The following is a 27,680-nucleotide window of genomic DNA, read 5'->3' as shown; positions in this document are numbered from 1 at the left end:
GGGGGAGGTCCTTTAGTGCTACTGCTCTGTGATTGGCTTGTTATGAGGTCACGTGACTGTGATGTTATCAGAGGTCCTGTAGCCACTGGTATGTAACATCTGCAGATAAGGTCGAGTCTAAATCCTAGTAGCTCCGCCCACACCAGATCACATGGTCATGACGTCATCAGAGGTCCAGAGCACACTAGGATTTAGCATCTACCCTGCAGATGAGTGGCCAGGATTCATTGTGTCTTATGGAAGATGTCTGTTGTATGGAGGAGAGGAAGCTGCAGTAATGTGACACACACAGGGACCTTCCTTTAGTTACTCTGCCTATTACTGTCAGGCATTTGGGGTTATTAATTTAGTTTCAGTAACTCCATGTGCCTCACATTAATAACAGTTAACCCCATCATGTCCCTCATATTAACCCCTGTGTGCCCCATATAAGGGTTACTAATATGTGAGACACATGAGGGTACTAATGAAGGACCTTAATTATGAAGATACCTAATTATTACCTCCATATGTCCCACATATCAGTAACTCTTATGTGAGGCACACAGGGGGTTAATGTGAGGGACATGATGGGGTTAACTGCTATTACTATGATCCCCATGGAGTTACTAAGCTGTAATGCACATGACCAGACTGTTTATCTGCAATGGTGGATTCCCCCCCTCGGCTTATACTCGAGTCAATAAGTTTTCCCAGTTTTTTTGTGGTAAAATTAGGGGTCTTGGCTTATATTCGGGTTGGTTTATACTCGAGTATATACGGTGCTAAAAATCTAAAATTCAGCAGGTTGTGGGATAAAATGGCTATGTTATTCCTTCAGTACCTTTAATAACAGCAATATAACACAATATTTCTGAACCATAGAAAAAGAATCATTTTGTATAAAAATTCAATCTCTAGTTAACAAGTGTCAATGAAGTTGAGCGTCCAGGTCATACTTCTCACAAAATTTGTCTGTAAATGGAATACAGGTTAAATACTCGCACCATTCACACTTGATATGATAAAAATAGAATAAAACCACAAGTCCTGAGAAAAGTCCAAAAAATATTAAAAGAAAAATAATAATTTGACACCTTTTTCGGTACATATCAAACTTGCCAAAACTAATGTAAGGGAGAAATGCAAAAGACAAAAAGAAACCACTAATAAAACCGGAAATATGAGCGAAATTATCAATCCATGGAAGAAGACCAAATGTGAACAGGAAGATGACGACGGCAAAGAGTTTGAAGAATGCTCTCCACGGTCTTTCTAGAATTTGCCAGCTTTGAAAAAGCTCAACAAAAAGGCACGCCAAGATTCCGAACTGAGATCCAGCTGGTCCAACCTGAAAAAACATAGATGACACGATCTAAATATTTAACGTAAAAAATAAGGAGACACAAGTTTAACAGAGAGGTACATAAAATATTCAACACCTAAAGGTAATATTATTTTCTTGAGGACCCCAAACCAGGTGATCTAAGTCCCATCTCTCTCTGCTTGGCAGAAAATAAATAAGATGAATCCTGACTTTTTTCCAAGGAACAACTGAAGCCAAAGAGAGTACACCTCGCATGAGCAAGGACATGAGATGTACCTTCCTCAGCTTCACATCACCGATGGATGGGACTTAAGGCCCCAAACCCAGTTTTGGGGGATATTTTAAAGAGGACCTTTCATGGTTTGGAGCACATGCAGTTTTATATGCTGCTGGAAAGCCGACAGTGCGCTGAATTCAGCGCACTGTCGGCTTTCCCGATCTGTGTCCCAAATGAAGAGCTAGCGGTGCTGGTACCGTAGCTCTTCACAGTCAGAAGGGCGTTCCTGACAGTCTGTTCTTCTTCACAGCAGCGCCTATAGCGCTGTACAGTGTGAGCGGGGAGGAACGCCTCCTCCCTCTGCTCACAGTACTCGTCCACAGACTAGTATTATCAGGAGGGGAGGGGGCGTTCCTCCCTGCTCCACAGTACAGCGCTATAGGCGCTGCTGTGAAGAAGGACGCTCCTGACAGACTGTCAGGAACGCGCTTCTGACTGTGAAGAGCTACGGTACCGGCACTGCTAGTTCTTCACCCGGGGCACAGATCGGGAAAGCTGAATTAAGCACACTGTCGGCTTTCCAGCAGTGTATAGAACTGCATGTGCCCAAACCATGAAAGGTCCTCTTCAAATGCTCCTTATAAATCTCTCAAAGTTCTGCTGTTGAAGTGTTGCATTTGAATTATGTAAGTAATCCCAAATTCTGCTGTGTCCATTGGCTGTATAAAGCATATCTGGAGTTTGAGTCTCTAGTATGAAAGTTCTTTTTATGTAATGGGGACAGTGTTTGTTGCCTCTCTAGGTTGTGAGGAGTAGGTCTTTTAGGCAAAGCCCCCCCGTTGCGGAAACACAGTTTTTTTGGTTTTGTGTTTTTTGAGCCAAAGCCAGGAGTGTATTGAGCAGAAGGTAGTATAAAATCTTCCTAGATATTTCCCATAACTTTTCTAGCCACTCTTGGCTTTGGCTCAAAAAAACCCCAAAATAAACCCCCATCAAAATCTGCAACAAAAAAAAATCTGCATTTCCACAACGTGGGTCTCAACCTTAGGCTAAGGCCTGTGTTGCAGAAACGCAGTTTTTTTAGTTGCAGATTTTGCTGCAGTTTTTGAACTAAAGCCAAGCATGTGAGAACACACCCATCACTTGCTGGTTTTAAATTAGAAGAATGAAAGAAAGTAGAGTTCCAATATGAGCATGGAGAAGTAAAATACCATACTGATAGCGGTACTAGAATCTTAGTATATATATATATTTTTTTGTATTATACATAGAGATGAGCGAACACTAAAATGTTCGAGGTTCGAAATTCGATTCGAACAGCCGCTCAATGTTCGTGTGTTCGAACGGGTTTCGAACCCCATTATAGTCTATGGGGAACAGATACTCGTTAAGGGGGAAACCCAAATCCGTGTCTGGAGGGTCACCAAGTCCACTATGACACCCCAGGAAATGATGCCAACACCTCTGGAATGACACTGGGACAGCAGGGGAAGCATGTCTGGGGGCATCTAACACACCAAAGACCCTCTATTACCCCAACATCACAGCCTAACAACTACACACTTTACACACTCAATACCACCTCTCTGACAGTAGGAAAACACCTTGAAACATGTGTATTTGGCACTTGCAGTGAGGAGAGCTTGTCACCAGCAGTGAATTTGGCCCTTGTAGTAAGTTGAGGTTGGCACCAACATTTGTTTTGAAAATCAGGGTGGATTGAGCCTCTAACCAGCAGAGTTTGGGCAAATTCATGGTGGAGGGAGCCTCTAAAAACCCCAGTTTGGACCAATTCATGGTGGAGGGAGACTCTAAAAACCCCAGTTTGGACCAATTCATGGTGGAGGGAGACTCTAAAAACCCCAGTTTGGACCAATTCATGGTGGAGGGAGCCTCTAAAAACCCCAGTTTGGACCAATTCATGGTGGAGGGAGCCTCTAACCAGCCCAGTTTGGACCAATTAATGGTGGAGGGAGCCTCTAAACAGCCAAGTTTTGGGAAATTCATGGTGGAGGGAGCCTCTAACCAGCCCAGTTTGGACCAATTCATGGTGGAGGGAGCCTGTAACCAGCCCAGTTTGGACCAATTCATGGTGGAGGGAGCCTCTAAACAGCCCAGTTTGGGCAAATTCATGGTGGAGGGAGCCTCTAAAAAACCCAGTTTGGACCAATTCATGGTGGAGGGAGCCTCTAATTAGCCCAGTTTGGACCAATTAATTGTGGAGGGAGCCTCTAACCAGCCCAGTTTGGGCAAATTCATGGTGGAGGGAGCCTCTAACCAGCCCAGTTTGGACCAATTAATGGTGGAGGGAGCCTCTAAACAGCCAAGTTTTGGGAAATTCATGGTGGAGGGAGCCTCTAACCAGCCCAGTTTGGACCAATTCATGGTGGAGGGAGCCTCTAAACAGCCCAGTTTGGGCAAATTCATGGTGGAGGGAGCCTCTAAACAGCCCAGTTTGGGCAAATTCATGGTGGAGGGAGCCTCTAACCAGCCCAGTTTGGACCAATTAATGGTGGAGGGAGCCTCTAAACAGCCAAGTTTTGGGAAATTCATGGTGGAGGGAGCCTCTAACCAGCCCAGTTTGGACCAATTCATGGTGGAGGGAGCCTCTAAACAGCCCAGTTTGGGCAAATTCATGGTGGAGGGAGCCTCTAAACAGCCCAGTTTGGGCAAATTCATGGTGGAGGGAGCCTCTAACCAGCCCAGTTTGGACCAATTAATGGTGGAGGGAGCCTCTAAACAGCCAAGTTTTGGGAAATTCATGGTGGAGGGAGCCTCTAAAAAACCCAGTTTGGACCAATTCATGGTGGAGGGAGCCTCTAATTAGCCCAGTTTGGACCAATTAATTGTGGAGGGAGCCTCTAACCAGCCCAGTTTGGACCAATTAATGGTGGAGGGAGCCTCTAACCACCCCAGTTTGGGCAAATTCATGGTGGAGGGAGCCTCTAACCAGCCCAGTTTGGACCAATTAATGGTGGAGGGAGCCTCTAAACAGCCAAGTTTTGGGAAATTCATGGTGGAGGGAGCCTCTAACCAGCCTAGTTTGGACCAATTCATGGTGGAGGGAGCCTCTAAACAGCCCAGTTTGGGCAAATTCATGGTGGAGGGAGCCTCTAAACAGCCGAGTTTGGGCAAATTCATGGTGGAGGGAGCCTCTAACCAGCCCAGTTTGGACCAATTAATGGTGGAGGGAGCCTCTAAACAGCCAAGTTTTGGGAAATTCATGGTGGAGGGAGCCTCTAACCAGCCCAGTTTGGACCAATTAATGGTGGAGGGAGCCTCTAACCAGCCCAGTTTGGACCAATTAATGGTGGAGGGAGCCTCTAACCAGCCCAGTTTGGACCAATTAATGGTGGAGGGAGCCTCTAAACAGCCAAGTTTTGGGAAATTCATGGTGGAGGGAGCCTCTAACCAGCCCAGTTTGGACCAATTCATGGTGGAGGGAGCCTCTAAACAGCCCAGTTTGGGCAAATTCATGGTGGAGGGAGCCTCTAAAAAACCCAGTTTGGACCAATTCATGGTGGAGGGAGCCTCTAATTAGCCCAGTTTGGACCAATTAATTGTGGAGGGAGCCTCTAACCAGCCCAGTTTGGACCAATTAATGGTGGAGGGAGCCTCTAACCACCCCAGTTTGGGCAAATTCATGGTGGAGGGAGCCTCTAACCAGCCCAGTTTGGACCAATTAATGGTGGAGGGAGCCTCTAAACAGCCAAGTTTTGGGAAATTCATGGTGGAGGGAGCCTCTAACCAGCCCAGTTTGGGCAAATTCATGGTGGAGGGAGCCTCTAACCAGCCCAGTTTGGACCAATTAATGGTGGAGGGAGCCTCTAACCAGCCCAGTTTGGACCAATTAATGGTGGAGGGAGCCTCTAAACAGCCAAGTTTTGGGAAATTCATGGTGGAGGGAGCCTCTAACCAGCCCAGTTTGGACCAATTCATGGTGGAGGGAGCCTCTAAACAGCCCAGTTTGGGCAAATTCATGGTGGAGGGAGCCTCTAAAAAACCCAGTTTGGACCAATTCATGGTGGAGGGAGCCTCTAATTAGCCCAGTTTGGACCAATTAATTGTGGAGGGAGCCTCTAACCAGCCCAGTTTGGACCAATTAATGGTGGAGGGAGCCTCTAACCACCCCAGTTTGGACCAATTCATGGTGGAGGGAGCCTCTAACCAGCCCAGTTTGGACCAATTAATGGTGGAGGGAGCCTCTAAACAGCCAAGTTTTGGGAAATTCATGGTGGAGGGAGCCTCTAACCAGCCCAGTTTGGACCAATTCATGGTGGAGGGAGCCTCTAAACAGCCCAGTTTGGGCAAATTCATGGTGGAGGGAGCCTCTAACCAGCCCAGTTTGGACCAATTAATGGTGGAGGGAGCCTCTAAACAGCCAAGTTTTGGGAAATTCATGGTGGAGGGAGCCTCTAACCAGCCCAGTTTGGACCAATTCATGGTGGAGGGAGCCTCTAAACAGTCAAGTTTTGGGAAATTCATGGTGGAGGGAGCCTCTAAAAAACCCAGTTTGGACCAATTCATGGTGGAGGGAGCCTCTAATTAGCCCAGTTTGGACCAATTAATTGTGGAGGGAGCCTCTAACCAGCCCAGTTTGGACCAATTAATGGTGGAGGGAGCCTCTAACCACCCCAGTTTGGGCAAATTCATGGTGGAGGGAGCCTCTAACCAGCCCAGTTTGGACCAATTAATGGTGGAGGGAGCCTCTAAACAGCCCAGTTTGGGCAAATTCATGGTGGAGGGAGCCTCTAAACAGCCCAGTTTGGGCAAATTCATGGTGGAGGGAGCCTCTAACCAGCCCAGTTTGGACCAATTAATGGTGGAGGGAGCCTCTAAACAGCCAAGTTTTGGGAAATTCATGGTGGAGGGAGCCTCTAACCAGCCCAGTTTGGACCAATTAATGGTGGAGGGAGCCTCTAACCAGCCCAGTTTGGACCAATTAATGGTGGAGGGAGCCTCTAACCAGCCCAGTTTGGACCAATTAATGGTGGAGGGAGCCTCTAAACAGCCAAGTTTTGGGAAATTCATGGTGGAGGGAGCCTCTAACCAGCCCAGTTTGGACCAATTCATGGTGGAGGGAGCCTCTAAACAGCCCAGTTTGGGCAAATTCATGGTGGAGGGAGCCTCTAAAAAACCCAGTTTGGACCAATTCATGGTGGAGGGAGCCTCTAATTAGCCCAGTTTGGACCAATTAATTGTGGAGGGAGCCTCTAACCAGCCCAGTTTGGACCAATTAATGGTGGAGGGAGCCTCTAAAAAACCCAGTTTGGACCAATTCATGGTGGAGGGAGCCTCTAATTAGCCCAGTTTGGACCAATTAATTGTGGAGGGAGCCTCTAACCAGCCCAGTTTGGACCAATTAATGGTGGAGGGAGCCTCTAACCACCCCAGTTTGGACCAATTCATGGTGGAGGGAGCCTCTAACCACCCCAGTTTGGACCAATTCATGGTGGAGGGAGCCTCTAAACAGCCCAGTTTGGGCAAATTCATGGTGGAGGGAGCCTCTAACCAGCCCAGTTTGGACCAATTAATGGTGGAGGGAGCCTCTAAACAGCCAAGTTTTGGGAAATTCATGGTGGAGGGAGCCTCTAACCAGCCCAGTTTGGACCAATTCATGGTGGAGGGAGCCTCTAAACAGCCCAGTTTGGGCAAATTCATGGTGGAGGGAGCCTCTAAAAAACCCAGTTTGGACCAATTCATGGTGGAGGGAGCCTCTAATTAGCCCAGTTTGGACCAATTAATTGTGGAGGGAGCCTCTAACCAGCCCAGTTTGGACCAATTAATGGTGGAGGGAGCCTCTAACCACCCCAGTTTGGACCAATTCATGGTGGAGGGAGCCTCTAACCAGCCCAGTTTGGACCAATTAATGGTGGAGGGAGCCTCTAAACAGCCAAGTTTTGGGAAATTCATGGTGGAGGGAGCCTCTAACCAGCCCAGTTTGGACCAATTCATGGTGGAGGGAGCCTCTAAACAGCCCAGTTTGGGCAAATTCATGGTGGAGGGAGCCTCTAACCAGCCCAGTTTGGACCAATTAATGGTGGAGGGAGCCTCTAAACAGCCAAGTTTTGGGAAATTCATGGTGGAGGGAGCCTCTAACCAACCCAGTTTGGACCAATTCATGGTGGAGGGAGCCTCTAAACAGCCCAGTTTGGGCAAATTCATGGTGGAGGGAGCCTCTAAACAGCCCAGTTTGGGCAAATTCATGGTGGAGGGAGCCTCTAACCAGCCCAGTTTGGACCAATTAATGGTGGAGGGAGCCTCTAAACAGCCAAGTTTTGGGAAATTCATGGTGGAGGGAGCCTCTAACCAGCCCAGTTTGGACCAATTAATGGTGGAGGGAGCCTCTAAACAGCCAAGTTTTGGGAAATTCATGGTGGAGGGAGCCTCTAACCAGCCCAGTTTGGACCAATTAATGGTGGAGGGAGCCTCTAAACAGCCAAGTTTTGGGAAATTCATGGTGGAGGGAGCCTCTAAAAAACCCAGTTTGGACCAATTCATGGTGGAGGGAGCCTCTAATTAGCCCAGTTTGGACCAATTAATTGTGGAGGGAGCCTCTAACCAGCCCAGTTTGGACCAATTAATGGTGGAGGGAGCCTCTAACCACCCCAGTTTGGGCAAATTCATGGTGGAGGGAGCCTCTAACCAGCCCAGTTTGGACCAATTAATGGTGGAGGGAGCCTCTAAACAGCCAAGTTTTGGGAAATTCATGGTGGAGGGAGCCTCTAACCAGCCCAGTTTGGACCAATTCATGGTGGAGGGAGCCTCTAAACAGCCCAGTTTGGGCAAATTCATGGTGGAGGGAGCCTCTAAACAGCCGAGTTTGGGCAAATTCATGGTGGAGGGAGCCTCTAACCAGCCCAGTTTGGACCAATTAATGGTGGAGGGAGCCTCTAAACAGCCAAGTTTTGGGAAATTCATGGTGGAGGGAGCCTCTAACCAGCCCAGTTTGGACCAATTAATGGTGGAGGGAGCCTCTAACCAGCCCAGTTTGGACCAATTAATGGTGGAGGGAGCCTCTAACCAGCCCAGTTTGGACCAATTAATGGTGGAGGGAGCCTCTAAACAGCCAAGTTTTGGGAAATTCATGGTGGAGGGAGCCTCTAACCAGCCCAGTTTGGACCAATTCATGGTGGAGGGAGCCTCTAAACAGCCCAGTTTGGGCAAATTCATGGTGGAGGGAGCCTCTAAAAAACCCAGTTTGGACCAATTCATGGTGGAGGGAGCCTCTAATTAGCCCAGTTTGGACCAATTAATTGTGGAGGGAGCCTCTAACCAGCCCAGTTTGGACCAATTAATGGTGGAGGGAGCCTCTAACCACCCCAGTTTGGGCAAATTCATGGTGGAGGGAGCCTCTAACCAGCCCAGTTTGGACCAATTAATGGTGGAGGGAGCCTCTAAACAGCCAAGTTTTGGGAAATTCATGGTGGAGGGAGCCTCTAACCAGCCCAGTTTGGGCAAATTCATGGTGGAGGGAGCCTCTAACCAGCCCAGTTTGGACCAATTAATGGTGGAGGGAGCCTCTAACCAGCCCAGTTTGGACCAATTAATGGTGGAGGGAGCCTCTAACCAGCCCAGTTTGGACCAATTAATGGTGGAGGGAGCCTCTAAACAGCCAAGTTTTGGGAAATTCATGGTGGAGGGAGCCTCTAACCAGCCCAGTTTGGGCAAATTCATGGTGGAGGGAGCCTCTAACCAGCCCAGTTTGGACCAATTAATGGTGGAGGGAGCCTCTAACCAGCCCAGTTTGGACCAATTAATGGTGGAGGGAGCCTCTAACCAGCCCAGTTTGGACCAATTAATGGTGGAGGGAGCCTCTAAACAGCCAAGTTTTGGGAAATTCATGGTGGAGGGAGCCTCTAACCAGCCCAGTTTGGACCAATTCATGGTGGAGGGAGGCTCTAAACAGCCCAGTTTGGACCAATTAATTGTGGAGGGAGCCTCTAACCAGCCCAGTTTGGACCAATTAATGGTGGAGGGAGCCTCTAACCACCCCAGTTTGGACCAATTCATGGTGGAGGGAGCCTCTAACCAGCCCAGTTTGGACCAATTAATGGTGGAGGGAGCCTCTAAACAGCCAAGTTTTGGGAAATTCATGGTGGAGGGAGCCTCTAACCAGCCCAGTTTGGACCAATTCATGGTGGAGGGAGCCTCTAAACAGCCCAGTTTGGGCAAATTCATGGTGGAGGGAGCCTCTAACCAGCCCAGTTTGGACCAATTAATGGTGGAGGGAGCCTCTAAACAGCCAAGTTTTGGGAAATTCATGGTGGAGGGAGCCTCTAACCAGCCCAGTTTGGACCAATTCATGGTGGAGGGAGCCTCTAAACAGCCAAGTTTTAGGAAATTCATGGTGGAGGGAGCCTCTAAAAAACCCAGTTTGGACCAATTCATGGTGGAGGGAGCCTCTAATTAGCCCAGTTTGGACCAATTAATTGTGGAGGGAGCCTCTAACCAGCCCAGTTTGGACCAATTAATGGTGGAGGGAGCCTCTAACCACCCCAGTTTGGGCAAATTCATGGTGGAGGGAGCCTCTAACCAGCCCAGTTTGGACCAATTAATGGTGGAGGGAGCCTCTAAACAGCCAAGTTTTGGGAAATTCATGGTGGAGGGAGCCTCTAACCAGCCCAGTTTGGACCAATTCATGGTGGAGGGAGCCTCTAAACAGCCCAGTTTGGGCAAATTCATGGTGGAGGGAGCCTCTAAACAGCCCAGTTTGGGCAAATTCATGGTGGAGGGAGCCTCTAACCAGCCCAGTTTGGACCAATTAATGGTGGAGGGAGCCTCTAAACAGCCAAGTTTTGGGAAATTCATGGTGGAGGGAGCCTCTAACCAGCCCAGTTTGGACCAATTAATGGTGGAGGGAGCCTCTAACCAGCCCAGTTTGGACCAATTAATGGTGGAGGGAGCCTCTAACCAGCCCAGTTTGGACCAATTAATGGTGGAGGGAGCCTCTAAACAGCCAAGTTTTGGGAAATTCATGGTGGAGGGAGCCTCTAACCAGCCCAGTTTGGACCAATTCATGGTGGAGGGAGCCTCTAAACAGCCCAGTTTGGGCAAATTCATGGTGGAGGGAGCCTCTAAAAAACCCAGTTTGGACCAATTCATGGTGGAGGGAGCCTCTAATTAGCCCAGTTTGGACCAATTAATTGTGGAGGGAGCCTCTAACCAGCCCAGTTTGGACCAATTAATGGTGGAGGGAGCCTCTAAAAAACCCAGTTTGGACCAATTCATGGTGGAGGGAGCCTCTAATTAGCCCAGTTTGGACCAATTAATTGTGGAGGGAGCCTCTAACCAGCCCAGTTTGGACCAATTAATGGTGGAGGGAGCCTCTAACCACCCCAGTTTGGACCAATTCATGGTGGAGGGAGCCTCTAACCACCCCAGTTTGGACCAATTCATGGTGGAGGGAGCCTCTAAACAGCCCAGTTTGGGCAAATTCATGGTGGAGGGAGCCTCTAACCAGCCCAGTTTGGACCAATTAATGGTGGAGGGAGCCTCTAAACAGCCAAGTTTTGGGAAATTCATGGTGGAGGGAGCCTCTAACCAGCCCAGTTTGGACCAATTCATGGTGGAGGGAGCCTCTAAACAGCCCAGTTTGGGCAAATTCATGGTGGAGGGAGCCTCTAAAAAACCCAGTTTGGACCAATTCATGGTGGAGGGAGCCTCTAATTAGCCCAGTTTGGACCAATTAATTGTGGAGGGAGCCTCTAACCAGCCCAGTTTGGACCAATTAATGGTGGAGGGAGCCTCTAACCACCCCAGTTTGGACCAATTCATGGTGGAGGGAGCCTCTAACCAGCCCAGTTTGGACCAATTAATGGTGGAGGGAGCCTCTAAACAGCCAAGTTTTGGGAAATTCATGGTGGAGGGAGCCTCTAACCAGCCCAGTTTGGACCAATTCATGGTGGAGGGAGCCTCTAAACAGCCCAGTTTGGGCAAATTCATGGTGGAGGGAGCCTCTAACCAGCCCAGTTTGGACCAATTAATGGTGGAGGGAGCCTCTAAACAGCCAAGTTTTGGGAAATTCATGGTGGAGGGAGCCTCTAACCAGCCCAGTTTGGACCAATTCATGGTGGAGGGAGCCTCTAAACAGCCCAGTTTGGGCAAATTCATGGTGGAGGGAGCCTCTAAACAGCCCAGTTTGGGCAAATTCATGGTGGAGGGAGCCTCTAACCAGCCCAGTTTGGACCAATTAATGGTGGAGGGAGCCTCTAAACAGCCAAGTTTTGGGAAATTCATGGTGGAGGGAGCCTCTAACCAGCCCAGTTTGGACCAATTAATGGTGGAGGGAGCCTCTAACCAGCCCAGTTTGGACCAATTAATGGTGGAGGGAGCCTCTAACCAGCCCAGTTTGGACCAATTAATGGTGGAGGGAGCCTCTAAACAGCCAAGTTTTGGGAAATTCATGGTGGAGGGAGCCTCTAACCAGCCCAGTTTGGACCAATTCATGGTGGAGGGAGCCTCTAAACAGCCCAGTTTGGACCAATTCATGGTGGAGGGAGCCTCTAAACAGCCCAGTTTGGGCAAATTCATGGTGGAGGGAGCCTCTAAAAAACCCAGTTTGGACCAATTCATGGTGGAGGGAGCCTCTAATTAGCCCAGTTTGGACCAATTAATTGTGGAGGGAGCCTCTAACCAGCCCCGTTTGGACCAATTAATGGTGGAGGGAGCCTCTAACCACCCCAGTTTGGACCAATTCATGGTGGAGGGAGCCTCTAACCAGCCCAGTTTGGACCAATTAATGGTGGAGGGAGCCTCTAAACAGCCAAGTTTTGGGAAATTCATGGTGGAGGGAGCCTCTAACCAGCCCAGTTTGGACCAATTCATGGTGGAGGGAGCCTCTAAACAGCCCAGTTTGGGCAAATTCATGGTGGAGGGAGCCTCTAACCAGCCCAGTTTGGACCAATTAATGGTGGAGGGAGCCTCTAAACAGCCAAGTTTTGGGAAATTCATGGTGGAGGGAGCCTCTAACCAGCCCAGTTTGGACCAATTCATGGTGGAGGGAGCCTCTAAACAGCCAAGTTTTGGGAAATTCATGGTGGAGGGAGCCTCTAAAAAACCCAGTTTGGACCAATTCATGGTGGAGGGAGCCTCTAATTAGCCCAGTTTGGACCAATTAATTGTGGAGGGAGCCTCTAACCAGCCCAGTTTGGACCAATTAATGGTGGAGGGAGCCTCTAACCACCCCAGTTTGGGCAAATTCATGGTGGAGGGAGCCTCTAACCAGCCCAGTTTGGACCAATTAATGGTGGAGGGAGCCTCTAAACAGCCAAGTTTTGGGAAATTCATGGTGGAGGGAGCCTCTAACCAGCCCAGTTTGGACCAATTCATGGTGGAGGGAGCCTCTAAACAGCCCAGTTTGGGCAAATTCATGGTGGAGGGAGCCTCTAAACAGCCCAGTTTGGGCAAATTCATGGTGGAGGGAGCCTCTAACCAGCCCAGTTTGGACCAATTAATGGTGGAGGGAGCCTCTAAACAGCCAAGTTTTGGGAAATTCATGGTGGAGGGAGCCTCTAACCAGCCCAGTTTGGACCAATTAATGGTGGAGGGAGCCTCTAACCAGCCCAGTTTGGACCAATTAATGGTGGAGGGAGCCTCTAACCAGCCCAGTTTGGACCAATTAATGGTGGAGGGAGCCTCTAAACAGCCAAGTTTTGGGAAATTCATGGTGGAGGGAGCCTCTAACCAGCCCAGTTTGGACCAATTCATGGTGGAGGGAGCCTCTAAACAGCCCAGTTTGGGCAAATTCATGGTGGAGGGAGCCTCTAAAAAACCCAGTTTGGACTAATTCATGGTGGAGGGAGCCTCTAATTAGCCCAGTTTGGACCAATTAATTGTGGAGGGAGCCTCTAACCAGCCCAGTTTGGACCAATTAATGGTGGAGGGAGCCTCTAAAAAACCCAGTTTGGACCAATTCATGGTGGAGGGAGCCTCTAATTAGCCCAGTTTGGACCAATTAATTGTGGAGGGAGCCTCTAACCAGCCCAGTTTGGACCAATTAATGGTGGAGGGAGCCTCTAACCACCCCAGTTTGGACCAATTCATGGTGGAGGGAGCCTCTAACCACCCCAGTTTGGACCAATTCATGGTGGAGGGAGCCTCTAAACAGCCCAGTTTGGGCAAATTCATGGTGGAGGGAGCCTCTAAAAAACCCAGTTTGGACCAATTCATGGTGGAGGGAGCCTCTAATTAGCCCAGTTTGGACCAATTAATTGTGGAGGGAGCCTCTAACCAGCCCAGTTTGGACCAATTAATGGTGGAGGGAGCCTCTAACCACCCCAGTTTGGACCAATTCATGGTGGAGGGAGCCTCTAACCAGCCCAGTTTGGACCAATTAATGGTGGAGGGAGCCTCTAAACAGCCAAGTTTTGGGAAATTCATGGTGGAGGGAGCCTCTAACCAGCCCAGTTTGGACCAATTCATGGTGGAGGGAGCCTCTAAACAGCCCAGTTTGGGCAAATTCATGGTGGAGGGAGCCTCTAACCAGCCCAGTTTGGACCAATTAATGGTGGAGGGAGCCTCTAAACAGCCAAGTTTTGGGAAATTCATGGTGGAGGGAGCCTCTAACCAGCCCAGTTTGGACCAATTCATGGTGGAGGGAGCCTCTAAACAGCCCAGTTTGGGCAAATTCATGGTGGAGGGAGCCTCTAAACAGCCCAGTTTGGGCAAATTCATGGTGGAGGGAGCCTCTAACCAGCCCAGTTTGGACCAATTAATGGTGGAGGGAGCCTCTAAACAGCCAAGTTTTGGGAAATTCATGGTGGAGGGAGCCTCTAACCAGCCCAGTTTGGACCAATTAATGGTGGAGGGAGCCTCTAACCAGCCCAGTTTGGACCAATTAATGGTGGAGGGAGCCTCTAACCAGCCCAGTTTGGACCAATTAATGGTGGAGGGAGCCTCTAAACAGCCAAGTTTTGGGAAATTCATGGTGGAGGGAGCCTCTAACCAGCCCAGTTTGGACCAATTCATGGTGGAGGGAGCCTCTAAACAGCCCAGTTTGGGCAAATTCATGGTGGAGGGAGCCTCTAAAAAACCCAGTTTGGACCAATTCATGGTGGAGGGAGCCTCTAATTAGCCCAGTTTGGACCAATTAATTGTGGAGGGAGCCTCTAACCAGCCCAGTTTGGACCAATTAATGGTGGAGGGAGCCTCTAAAAAACCCAGTTTGGACCAATTCATGGTGGAGGGAGCCTCTAATTAGCCCAGTTTGGACCAATTAATTGTGGAGGGAGCCTCTAACCAGCCCAGTTTGGACCAATTAATGGTGGAGGGAGCCTCTAACCACCCCAGTTTGGACCAATTCATGGTGGAGGGAGCCTCTAACCACCCCAGTTTGGACCAATTCATGGTGGAGGGAGCCTCTAAACAGCCCAGTTTGGGCAAATTCATGGTGGAGGGAGCCTCTAACCAGCCCAGTTTGGACCAATTAATGGTGGAGGGAGCCTCTAAACAGCCAAGTTTTGGGAAATTCATGGTGGAGGGAGCCTCTAACCAGCCCAGTTTGGACCAATTCATGGTGGAGGGAGCCTCTAATTAGCCCAGTTTGGACCAATTAATTGTGGAGGGAGCCTCTAACCAGCCCAGTTTGGACCAATTAATGGTGGAGGGAGCCTCTAACCACCCCAGTTTGGACCAATTCATGGTGGAGGGAGCCTCTAACCAGCCCAGTTTGGACCAATTAATGGTGGAGGGAGCCTCTAAACAGCCAAGTTTTGGGAAATTCATGGTGGAGGGAGCCTCTAACCAGCCCAGTTTGGACCAATTCATGGTGGAGGGAGCCTCTAAACAGCCCAGTTTGGGCAAATTCATGGTGGAGGGAGCCTCTAACCAGCCCAGTTTGGACCAATTAATGGTGGAGGGAGCCTCTAAACAGCCAAGTTTTGGGAAATTCATGGTGGAGGGAGCCTCTAACCAGCCCAGTTTGGACCAATTCATGGTGGAGGGAGCCTCTAAACAGCCAAGTTTTGGGAAATTCATGGTGGAGGGAGCCTCTAAAAAACCCAGTTTGGACCAATTCATGGTGGAGGGAGCCTCTAATTAGCCCAGTTTGGACCAATTAATTGTGGAGGGAGCCTCTAACCAGCCCAGTTTGGACCAATTAATGGTGGAGGGAGCCTCTAACCACCCCAGTTTGGGCAAATTCATGGTGGAGGGAGCCTCTAACCAGCCCAGTTTGGACCAATTAATGGTGGAGGGAGCCTCTAAACAGCCAAGTTTTGGGAAATTCATGGTGGAGGGAGCCTCTAACCAGCCCAGTTTGGGCAAATTCATGGTGGAGGGAGCCTCTAAAAAACCCAGTTTGGACCAATTCATGGTGGAGGGAGCCTCTAATTAGCCCAGTTTGGACCAATTAATTGTGGAGGGAGCCTCTAACCAGCCCAGTTTGGACCAATTAATGGTGGAGGGAGCCTCTAACCACCCCAGTTTGGACCAATTCATGGTGGAGGGAGCCTCTAACCAGCCCAGTTTGGACCAATTAATGGTGGAGGGAGCCTCTAAACAGCCAAGTTTTGGGAAATTCATGGTGGAGGGAGCCTCTAACCAGCCCAGTTTGGACCAATTCATGGTGGAGGGAGCCTCTAAACAGCCCAGTTTGGGCAAATTCATGGTGGAGGGAGCCTCTAACCAGCCCAGTTTGGACCAATTAATGGTGGAGGGAGCCTCTAAACAGCCAAGTTTTGGGAAATTCATGGTGGAGGGAGCCTCTAACCAGCCCAGTTTGGACCAATTCATGGTGGAGGGAGCCTCTAAACAGCCAAGTTTTGGGAAATTCATGGTGGAGGGAGCCTCTAAAAAACCCAGTTTGGACCAATTCATGGTGGAGGGAGCCTCTAATTAGCCCAGTTTGGACCAATTAATTGTGGAGGGAGCCTCTAACCAGCCCAGTTTGGACCAATTAATGGTGGAGGGAGCCTCTAACCACCCCAGTTTGGGCAAATTCATGGTGGAGGGAGCCTCTAACCAGCCCAGTTTGGACCAATTAATGGTGGAGGAAGCCTCTAAACAGCCAAGTTTTGGGAAATTCATGGTGGAGGGAGCCTCTAACCAGCCCAGTTTGGACCAATTCATGGTGGAGGGAGCCTCTAAACAGCCCAGTTTGGGCAAATTCATGGTGGAGGGAGCCTCTAAACAGCCCAGTTTGGGCAAATTCATGGTGGAGGGAGCCTCTAACCAGCCCAGTTTGGACCAATTAATGGTGGAGGGAGCCTCTAAACAGCCAAGTTTTGGGAAATTCATGGTGGAGGGAGCCTCTAACCAGCCCAGTTTGGACCAATTAATGGTGGAGGGAGCCTCTAACCAGCCCAGTTTGGACCAATTAATGGTGGAGGGAGCCTCTAACCAGCCCAGTTTGGACCAATTAATGGTGGAGGGAGCCTCTAAACAGCCAAGTTTTGGGAAATTCATGGTGGAGGGAGCCTCTAACCAGCCCAGTTTGGACCAATTCATGGTGGAGGGAGCCTCTAAACAGCCCAGTTTGGGCAAATTCATGGTGGAGGGAGCCTCTAAAAAACCCAGTTTGGACCAATTCATGGTGGAGGGAGCCTCTAATTAGCCCAGTTTGGACCAATTAATTGTGGAGGGAGCCTCTAACCAGCCCAGTTTGGACCAATTAATGGTGGAGGGAGCCTCTAAAAAACCCAGTTTGGACCAATTCATGGTGGAGGGAGCCTCTAATTAGCCCAGTTTGGACCAATTAATTGTGGAGGGAGCCTCTAACCAGCCCAGTTTGGACCAATTAATGGTGGAGGGAGCCTCTAACCACCCCAGTTTGGACCAATTCATGGTGGAGGGAGCCTCTAAACAGCCCAGTTTGGGCAAATTCATGGTGGAGGGAGCCTCTAACCAGCCCAGTTTGGACCAATTAATGGTGGAGGGAGCCTCTAAACAGCCAAGTTTTGGGAAATTCATGGTGGAGGGAGCCTCTAACCAGCCCAGTTTGGACCAATTCATGGTGGAGGGAGCCTCTAAACAGCCCAGTTTGGGCAAATTCATGGTGGAGGGAGCCTCTAAACAGCCCAGTTTGGGCAAATTCATGGTGGAGGGAGCCTCTAACCAGCCCAGTTTGGACCAATTAATGGTGGAGGGAGCCTCTAAACAGCCAAGTTTTGGGAAATTCATGGTGGAGGGAGCCTCTAACCAGCCCAGTTTGGACCAATTCATGGTGGAGGGAGCCTCTAAACAGCCCAGTTTGGGCAAATTCATGGTGGAGGGAGCCTCTAAACAGCCAAGTTTTGGGAAATTCATGGTGGAGGGAGCCTCTAACCAGCCCAGTTTGGACCAATTCATGGTGGAGGGAGCCTCTAAAAACCCCAGTTTGGACCAATTCATGGTGGAGGGAGCCTCTAAACAGCCCAGTTTGGGCAAATTCATGGTGGAGGGAGCCTCTAACCAGCAGAGTTGGTGGAAATCAGGGTGGAGGGAGCCTCTAACCAGCAGAGTTGGGGGAAATCAGGGTGGAGGGAGCCTAGTATTAGCAGAATTGTGCAACGCTTATGGTGGATGAGTATGAGGATGCGGAGGAATTGGAGAGGTTGAGTACAGACATGGAGTTTCATGTTGGGGTGCTTTACACAGGTGGGCACAAAAATGACGGCTCTACCCAGTGGTGGTTCATTTTTATCAAAGTGAGCCGGTCGGCACTCTCAGCTGACAGACGGGTGCGCTTGTCAGTGATGATGCCACCGGCTGCACTGAACACCCTCTCAGATAGGACGCTGGCGGCAGGACAGGACAGCACCTCCAAGGCATATAGGGCAAGTTCAAGCCACAGGTCCAACTTCGACACCCAATACGTGTAGGGCGCAGAGGGGTTGGAGAGGACAGGGCTGTGGTCGGAAAGGTATTCCCGCAACATGCGCCTATACTTCTCACGCCTGGTGACACTAGGACCCTCCGTGGCGGCACTTTGGCGAGGGGGTGCCATCAAGGTGTCCCAGACCTTAGACAGTGTGCCCCTCGTTTGTGTGGACCGGTGAGAACTTGGTTGCCTACTGGAGGAACTGCCCTCCCTGCCGCCAACGTCACATGCTGGAAACATCTCCATCATATTCTGCACCAATTGCCTGTGGCAAGCATTGATGCGATTGGCCCTCCCCTCTACCGGAATAAAAGACGAGATGTTGTTTTTATACCGGGGGTCAAGGATAGCAAAGATCCAGTACTGGTTGTCCTCCATGATTTTGACAATACGCTTGTCGGTTGTAAAGCACCCCAACATGAACTCAGCCATGTCTGCCACAGTGTTAGTTGGCATGACTCCTCTGGCCCCACCGGAAAGTTCAATCTCCATTTCCTCCTCATCCTCCATGTCTACCCATCCGCGCTGCAACAATGGGACGATTCGAAGTTGCCCGGAAGCCTCCTGTATCACCATCACATCATCGGACAACTCTTCTTCCTCCTCCTCCTCCTCCTCCTCCTCCATTAAACGCAGTGAAGCGGACAGATGTGTGGACCTACTCTCCAGCTGTGACGGATCGGATGCTATCCCTAACTCCTCTGTGTGATCTGAGTTATCCCTGATGTCAATCAGGGATTCTCTCAGAACACACAAGAGCGGGATTGTAAGGCTCACCATCGCATCCTCAGAGCTCACCCTCCTTGTGGACTCCTCAAAGACCCGTAGGATGTCACAAAGGTCTCTCATCCATGGCCACTCATGGATGTGAAACTGAGGCAGCTGACTTTGTGGCACCCTAGGGTTTTGTAGCTGGTATTCCATCAAAGGTCTCTGCTGCTCAACCACTCTATTCAACATCTGAAACGTTGAGTTCCAGCGTGTGGGGACGTCGCACAAAAGCCGGTGTTGTGGCACATGCAGGCGTTGCTGGAGAGATTTTAAGCTAGCAGCGGCTACTGTCGACTTGCGAAAGTGGGCGCACATGCGCCGCACTTTCACCAGTAGCTCTGGAACATTGGGGTAGCTCTTTAGGAAACGTTGCACCACTAGGTTGAAGACGTGGGCCAGGCATGGAACATGTTGGAGTCCGGCAAGCTCCAGAGCTGCTACCAGGTTCCGGCCGTTATCACAAACGACCATGCCTGGGCCCAGGTGCAGCGGCTCAAACCATATTGCCGTCTCATCGAGGAGGGCATCCCTCACCTCGGAGGCAGTGTGCTGTCTGTCCCCCAAGCTGATCAGCTTCAGCACAGCCTGCTGACGTCTACCAACGCCAGTGCTGCAACGTTTCCAACTCGTAGCTGGGGTCAATCTAACAGCGGAGGAGGAGGCGGTGGCGGAGGAGGAGGCGGTGGCGGAGGAGGAGGCGGTAGAGGAGGAGGAGGAGGGGGGTGTTCTTCTCGTGTCCCTGCCAGGAATGTTAGGTGGGGAGACGAGGTACACCGGGCCAGTTTGGGAAGCAGTCCCAGCCTCAACTACATTCACCCAGTGTGCCGTCAGTGAAATGTAGCGTCCCTGTCCGCATGCACTTGTCCACGCGTCGGTGGTCAAGTGGACCTTTGTGCAAAGCGCGGAACTAAGGGCCCGCCTGATGTTGAGTGACACGTGCTGGTGCAAGGCGGGGACGGCACACCGGGAGAAGTAGTGACGGCTAGGGACGGCATAGCGAGGTGCCGCAGTTGCCATCAGGTCCAGGAAGGCGGGAGTTTCAACAAGCCGGAACGCCAACATCTCCTGGGCCAGCAGTTTAGCGATGTTGGCGTTCAAGGCTTGCGCGTGTGGGTGGTTAGCAGTGTATTTCTGCCGCCGCTCCAATGTCTGAGAGATGGTGGGTTGTTGTAAAGAAACGCCTGATGGTGCCTTTGATGGTGCAGGAGAAGGAGATAAGACAGGACCAGGGGAGGATGAGGTAGAAGTCAACAAAGTGGCGGAGGCAGATGAAGTGGTGTCCTGGCTCGTCCTCTGGAGTGCATCGCCAGCACAGTCAGCAGTGGCAGTGGCAGAGGCAGAGGCAGAGGCAGTGGCAGTGGCGTGAACGGCAGGCGGCCTTTGTCCTGCCGTTGCTGCCTGCCACTGATTCCAGTGCTTGGATTCCAAATGACGGCGCATTGAAGTGGTGGACAGGTTGCTCTTCTCAGAGCCCCTAATCAATTTCGAGAGGCAAATTGTGCAGACAACACTATATCTGTCCTCGGCGCATTCCTTGAAAAAACTCCACACCTTCGAGAAACGTGCCCTCGAGGTGGGAGTTTTTCGGGGCTGGGTACGAACTGGAACATCTTGGGAGATTCCGGGTGTGGCCTGGCTTCGCCTAAGCTGCTGACCTCTGCCTCTGCCTCTAGCTACCCTTTTTGGTGCTGCACCTGCCTCAACATCCACACTACTTTCCCCGCTTGACATCCCCCCTGTCCAGGTCGGGTCAGTGTCCTCATCATCCACCACTTCCTCTTCCAACTCCTGTCTCATCTCCTCCTCCCGCACAATGCGCCGGTCAACTGGATGCCCTGACGGCAACTGCGTCACATCATCGTCGATGAGGGTGGGTTGCTGGTCATCCACCACCAAATCGAACGGAGATGGAGGAGACTCTAGTGTTTGAGCATCTGGATACAGATGCTCCTCTGTTAGGTTCGTGGAATCGTGACGTGGAGAGGCAGGTTGAGGGACAATGAAAGGAGCGGAGAACAGCTCTGGGGAGCAGGGACAGTTTGGGTTATTGTTCTGTAAAGCTTCGGAATTTTGGGAGGAAGGAAGACAAGACTGTTGGGTAATAGGAGGAGAGGAGGCAGAGTCTGACTGGCTGCTGGACAATGTGCTGTAAGCGTTCTCTGACAGCCATTGCAAGACCTGTTCCTGGTTCTCGGGCCTACTAAGGTTTGTACCCTGCAGTTTAGTTAATGTGGCAAGCAACCCTGGCACTGTGGAGTGGCGCAATGCTTGCTGCCCCACAGGAGTAGGCACGGGACGCCCTGTGGCTTCACTGCTACCTTGCTCCCCAGAACCATTCCCCCGACCTCGCCCACGGCCTCGTCCACGTCCCTTTCCGGAGCCTTGCGCATTTTGAATTCCTAGTTAGAAATTGGCACTGTATACCAGTAGTAAAAATTGTGGGTGCACGTAACCCCAATATATTCTTTGAATTACCAGTCAGAAACTGGCACTATATGGCAGTAGCAAGAAATGAGGGTATTTGTATTCCCAATATACTCTTTGAATTCCCAGTCAGACAAAGGCACTGTATACCAGTAGTAAAAATTGTGGGTGCACGTAACCCCAATATATTCTTTGAATTCCCAGTCAGAAACTGGCACTATATGGCAGTAGCAAGAAATGAGGGTATTTATAACCCCAATATATTCTTTGAATTCCCAGTCAGACAATGGCACTGTATACCAGTAGTAAAAATTGTGGGTGCACGTAACCCCAATATATTCTTTGAATTCCCAGTCAGAAACTGGCACTATATGGCAGTAGCAAGAAATGAGGGTATTTATAACCCCAATATATTCTTTGAATTCCCAGTCAGACAATGGCACTGTATACCAGTAGTAAAAATTGTGGGTGCACGTAACCCCAATATATTCTTTGAATTCCCAGTCAGAAACTGGCACTATATGGCAGTAGCAAGAAATGAGGGTATTTGTATTCCCAATATACTCTTTGAATTCCCAGTCAGACAATGGCACTGTATACCAGTAGTAAAAATTGTGGGTGCACGTAACCCCAATATATTCTTTGAATTCCCAGTCAGAAACTGGCACTATATGGCAGTAGCAAGAAATGAGGGTATTTATAACCCCAATATATTCTTTGAATTCCCAGTCAGACAATGGCACTGTATACCAGTAGTAAAAATTGTGGGTGCACGTAACCCCAATATATTCTTTGAATTCCCAGTCAGAAACTGGCACTATATGGCAGTAGCAAGAAATGAGGGTATTTGTATTCCCAATATACTCTTTGAATTCCCAGTCAGACAATGGCACTGTATACCAGTAGTAAAAATTGTGGGTGCACGTAACCCCAATATATTCTTTGAATTCCCAGTCAGAAACTGGCACTATATGGCAGTAGCAAGAAATGAGGGTATTTATAACCCCAATATATTCTTTGAATTCCCAGTCAGACAATGGCACTGTATACCAGTAGTAAAAATTGTGGGTGCACGTAACCCCAATATATTCTTTGAATTCCCAGTCAGAAACTGGCACTATATGGCAGTAGCAAGAAATGAGGGTATTTGTATTCCCAATATACTCTTTGAATTCCCAGTCAGACAATGGCACTGTATACCAGTAGTAAAAATTGTGGGTGCACGTAACCCCAATATATTCTTTGAATTCCCAGTCAGAAACTGGCACTATATGGCAGTAGCAAGAAATGAGGGTATTTATAACCCCAATATATTCTTTGAATTCCCAGTCAGACAATGGCACTGTATACCAGTAGTAAAAATTGTGGGTGCACGTAACCCCAATATATTCTTTGAATTCCCAGTCAGAAACTGGCACTATATGGCAGTAGCAAGAAATGAGGGTATTTGTATTCCCAATATACTCTTTGAATTCCCAGTCAGACAATGGCACTGTATACCAGTAGTAAAAATTGTGGGTGCACGTAACCCCAATATATTCTTTGAATTACCAGTCAGAAACTGGCACTATATGGCAGTAGCAAGAAATGAGGGTATTTATAACCCCAATATATTCTTTGAATTCCCAGTCAGACAATGGCACTGTATACCAGTAGTAAAAATTGTGGGTGCACGTAACCCCAATATATTCTTTGAATTCCCAGTCAGAAACTGGCACTATATGGCAGTAGCAAGAAATGAGGGTATTTGTATTCCCAATATACTCTTTGAATTCCCAGTCAGACAATGGCACTGTATACCAGTAGTAAAAATTGTGGGTGCACGTAACCCCAATATATTCTTTGAATTCCCAGTCAGACACTGGCACTATATGGCAGTAGCAAGAAATGAGGGTATTTGTATTCCCAATATATTCTTTGAATTCCCAGTCAGACAATGGCACTGTATACCAGTAGTAAAAATTGTGGGTGCACGTAACCCCAATATATTCTTTGAATTACCAGTCAGAAACTGGCACTATATGGCAGTAGCAAGAAATGAGGGTATTTGTATTCCCAATATATTCTTTGAATTCCCAGTCAGACAATGGCACTGTATACCAGTAGTAAAAATTGTGGGTGTATATAGCCCCAATTCTATTGCTAGGGGACTTGCAGGGTATTTCTGGGGTGAAGGTGGGGGGGCACACCGTTGGAACGGGTATCGGGGTATATATCGGGTATACGGGAATACACTGACAGTGTATTCCATTCAGGATCCTGGGAAAGCTGGGTTGCGGCGATTGAGCCCGTCAGTGCCACGTTACACTGACAAGCTTCTCCCTGGAATTTAGCTCTTACAAGAGCTGTTGGTTGTCTTCTCCTTCCTATCCTAGCCTGTCCCTGCCTACCCAGAATCTAAGCCCTAGCTAGCTGGACGGAAACCTCCGTCCTCGGTGAATTGCAAGCTCAGAATGACGCGAAGCTGGGCATCGCTGTTCTTTTAAATTAGAGGTCACATGTTTTCGGCAGCCAATTTTTTCAACGTCACCGGTGTCGTAGTTCCTGTCCCACCTACCCAGCGCTGTTATTGGAGCAAAAAAGGCGCCAGGGAAGGTGGGAGGGGAATCGAGTAATGGCGCACTTTACCACGCGGTGTTCGATTCGATTCGAACATGCCGAACAGCCTAATATCCGATCGAACATGAGTTCGATAGAACACTGTTCGCTCATCTCTAATTATACATATTTCCATTTTTTTTTTTTTACAATGAAAAATGAATAGTTCGGACTAAGGATAATTGCAGATTTTACCTGAACAGAAATTAATAAAAGAAAGTAATTTGGATATGTACAAGCTAAAACAGAATCTTGTGTGTTGGTAAATGGGGTCAGAGGATACCCCTATATGTCTTTAAGTATGTCTTAAAAGTTTTCGGTTTCCCTTTTTTTTTTTTTTTTTAACTCGGTGTACATTTACAGAAAAGTGATGGCTATAAAAATTAGACACAACAATGTACGGAGTGTATTCAGGTACTTGCACATATTAACTTGTGGTGTTCCAGATCTCAAAATTGTACAATGTAAAGAAATAACACACTTCAAACTTGTGAATGTCTACTGACCCCTTCATAACCTCTCCCCATCTAACCAGAAGTAAGAATTATGTATTATGTTTACTTCTGAACAATGGGGAGATTTATCAATCCCTCTACCCCAGCTTTTTGGCATAGAGGGATGATACTATGGCACACAGGGTTCTTATACCAACCATGTACTACAACCTACGTTCTGAACTGCGCTTCCCACATTCTGCAAATGTGGGCAGAGCAGGACTGGTTGGACTTGGCCCAACATATTCATTATAACTCACAACAGTTTTTTGGCACGAGATATAATGGAAATCTACACCATTTCCTAACTGGCATAAATATCCTTTATGGCGCTTGGACGTGTGTGTGATATGTACAGAGGTTCGAGCCCCTTCATATATCAGTCGTTCCATGTGTCAGTCGATGCCTTTATTAAGACTGCTGTATGAAACGCCAGTCATAATGAATCTGCCCCATCCAGTATGTCTAGGTTTGGACTATGTTCACATTACCGTTAAAACCAGGTATGCTTAGCTGTTTATTCTTTATTACTATTGCCTGTATGAATGGCACCTTAAGTGGAACACAAAAATGGCATACTATTCTTACCTCAGCTCTATAAGGCAGGAAAATAGCACTTGTAAGATTACCAGTAATCCCACTTAAAATGTAAATAATGGAGATTCTATGCCAGCCTGCCAGCTTTTCCAAATCTCGAAGTATTGTCATCTGGAAACACATTGACACCAAACAGTGCAAGATGCTGCAAGTGCAAACAGATCAACAGTGAGTAAGAGAATGTCATACATTGTCCTGGTTATGTAACATTAGAAAGTCTGCAATCCTCTCCTACAGACATCACAATAACTTGTAATAACAATTACATTAGTTTTGCAAGGATTGTGGTTTACATTTTCACATGTCTATGTTCTGTTTTACACAGTAGACATATTCTAACCCAGGGGTAGACTTATCATTTCCCCAAGCAAAATTATGTTTAGCAAAAATTTTAGGCCAGGCCCCCACTTTACCAGAACCTACCCATCCATTTTTAGTTTAAAAAATTCCTCTTGTGTTAACCCACACGGTATATTTTACTGCTCCCATAGAGTATATTGCCCCACACACAATATATTAGTCTGTGTTATTGCCCCTAATTATATCCCCCATTTTATGGCCCCTGCACAGTACATTATCCCCTTTTAAAGCCCCCAATATAAGGTTACCACCTCTTGGATTATTCCAACAAGTAATGGCAGATATTCACTCACCCACCCATCCCTGTTCCTGCTCAGGGAGAGGGCTGTCTCCGCTTCAGCCTCCAGGGGGCACCGTGCACTATGTTCAGATACTGAACAACGTGTTGGCCTAGAGCGCAGCACCCCCTGAACAGGAGCTGACATGGGGGAGTGATATATCTGGTAATACCTGGTTAAATAATCCAGTAGGTGCTGGCCAATTTAGAAAAAAAAAAAAAAGTGTCCATTGCTGGGGGGCTCCTCTATTCTCGGGGGGTGGGGGGGCACACAATTAATTGCGTAGGTCTCATTATGGCCAAATTGGTCCCTGCTCCCACTTTAAAGATATGAATGATGGTTGCAATAGCCACAATGTATTATACATTCTAAACAGGACAACATATAATATTACATACCCAGCATGAAGGAACAGAGAAAGCCATAACCTATAAAACTGGTCTGGAACCTCTGGGTTCAGGAATGGCAGCAGACCACAAATCTCATCCATGCAGTGAACCTACAAAAACATGAACATTTCCATCAAATGATATTGTTCTGTCTCGTACTAGCCTGTGACACAGAGTTTTGTATATATTTTATCCATATTTGCAATATGAGGCAAAGTAGGACCAATGGAAAGGGAAGGATACATTCAAATTACAAAAACCCTCCCAAAATTGTCACTCTCTTTTATTGTAGATTTTGAATTTATGGCTCAAATAAATATTACTGACACATACCTCCGGCGCCTACGTACATTTTAACCCTTTAGCAACCTAATCCATTTTAACCTTAAACCTGTAACATTTCAGCCCTTTCCCATGTCCGTGTTCATAACCTTTTACTTCAATATAACTTTGCGAAACTTTGTATTTTGTGGGTACTTAAAGCTTTTTGATCATTCTTTATTACTTTTTGTTTCTCAGAGGTGAGATGAACAGAAAACATGTGAATTTTAAGGTTTATAATGTACAATATTAAGACACTAATTTTATTTTAGAGGGTGTTATACATGTGGTGATAACAAGTGTGTGTTTTTTTTGTTTTTTTTCCATTAACAAGGGATGAATTTTTTTTTTTTCTTTTTTACTTGTATTTTTGAGCAGTTCTGAATAATGTAAATCTTGACAAAGCAGGATTTCCTTACTAACGCTGAGATCAAATCTGAACCGGAGTCTCTGTTGGAAACTGTCATAGAAATTGTTGAAAATTAACGAAGAAAAAAGTCTTGCACAGAGGACTATACTCTCTGCCGATTGCAGTTTTGACACGAAGGACAACTGACAGAGCCCATTATGGGGTCCATGAGTAGCCACTGAAACAGTTGTCCAGCTCTCCGTCACTATCACAACACTAGTGGGAACCTAGAGTAAATGTCTCATCTAAGAATTTAAAGGGGTTGGCCACTTTCAGACCAATATTGAAAGAAAAAGGTTATGGTTTGTATAATAAAAAGTTGTATAATTTTCCAATATACTTTCTGTATCAATTCCTCACAGTTTTCTAGATCTCTGCTTACTGTCGTTCATTCTGTTAGTTTTAGTGGATAAAACTCTGACCACGGTCCATGCTCATGTGATTTACGGTCCATGGTCATGTGATGAGCACACAGGTCATAGTCACAGCCCAATAATCAGACATCTGCCTGGTAATCAGCTGTTCACCTGTGTGCTCATCACATGACCATGGACCGTAAATCACATGACCATGGTCAGAGTTTTATCTCCTATAAGTAACAATGAATGACAGCAAGCCGAAATCTAGAAAACCGTGAGGAATTGATACAGAAAGTATATTGGATCATTGTACAACTTTTTATTGTACATTTGTTTGTCAATACTGGTCTGAAAGTGGC

The 27,680-nt window shown here is 48.1% G+C and overlaps 1 protein-coding gene across 2 annotated transcripts in view; it reads right to left on the bottom strand.

The window, feature by feature from the left end:
- Nucleotides 1-549: 549 nt before the first annotated feature.
- Nucleotides 550-27,680, bottom strand: part of RHBDF1 (rhomboid 5 homolog 1) — a 103,724-nt gene continuing 76,593 nt past the window's right edge. For both annotated transcript variants that reach the window (XM_075286036.1, XM_075286037.1), the window contains 3 exons: nt 26,242-26,342; nt 25,197-25,350; nt 550-1,330 (listed from right to left, as the gene is read on the bottom strand). In XM_075286036.1, the coding sequence (XP_075142137.1) occupies nt 911-1,330; nt 25,197-25,350; nt 26,242-26,342 (675 nt within the window). In that variant the 3' untranslated portion in view covers nt 550-910. The remainder of the gene's footprint in view (nt 1,331-25,196; nt 25,351-26,241; nt 26,343-27,680) is intronic.

The sequence above is a fragment of the Leptodactylus fuscus genome, chromosome 8 (genome assembly GCF_031893055.1).
Source record: "Leptodactylus fuscus isolate aLepFus1 chromosome 8, aLepFus1.hap2, whole genome shotgun sequence".
NCBI classification, from domain to species: domain Eukaryota; kingdom Metazoa; phylum Chordata; class Amphibia; order Anura; family Leptodactylidae; genus Leptodactylus; species Leptodactylus fuscus.
This window is presented reverse-complemented; position numbering and strand designations above follow the sequence as displayed.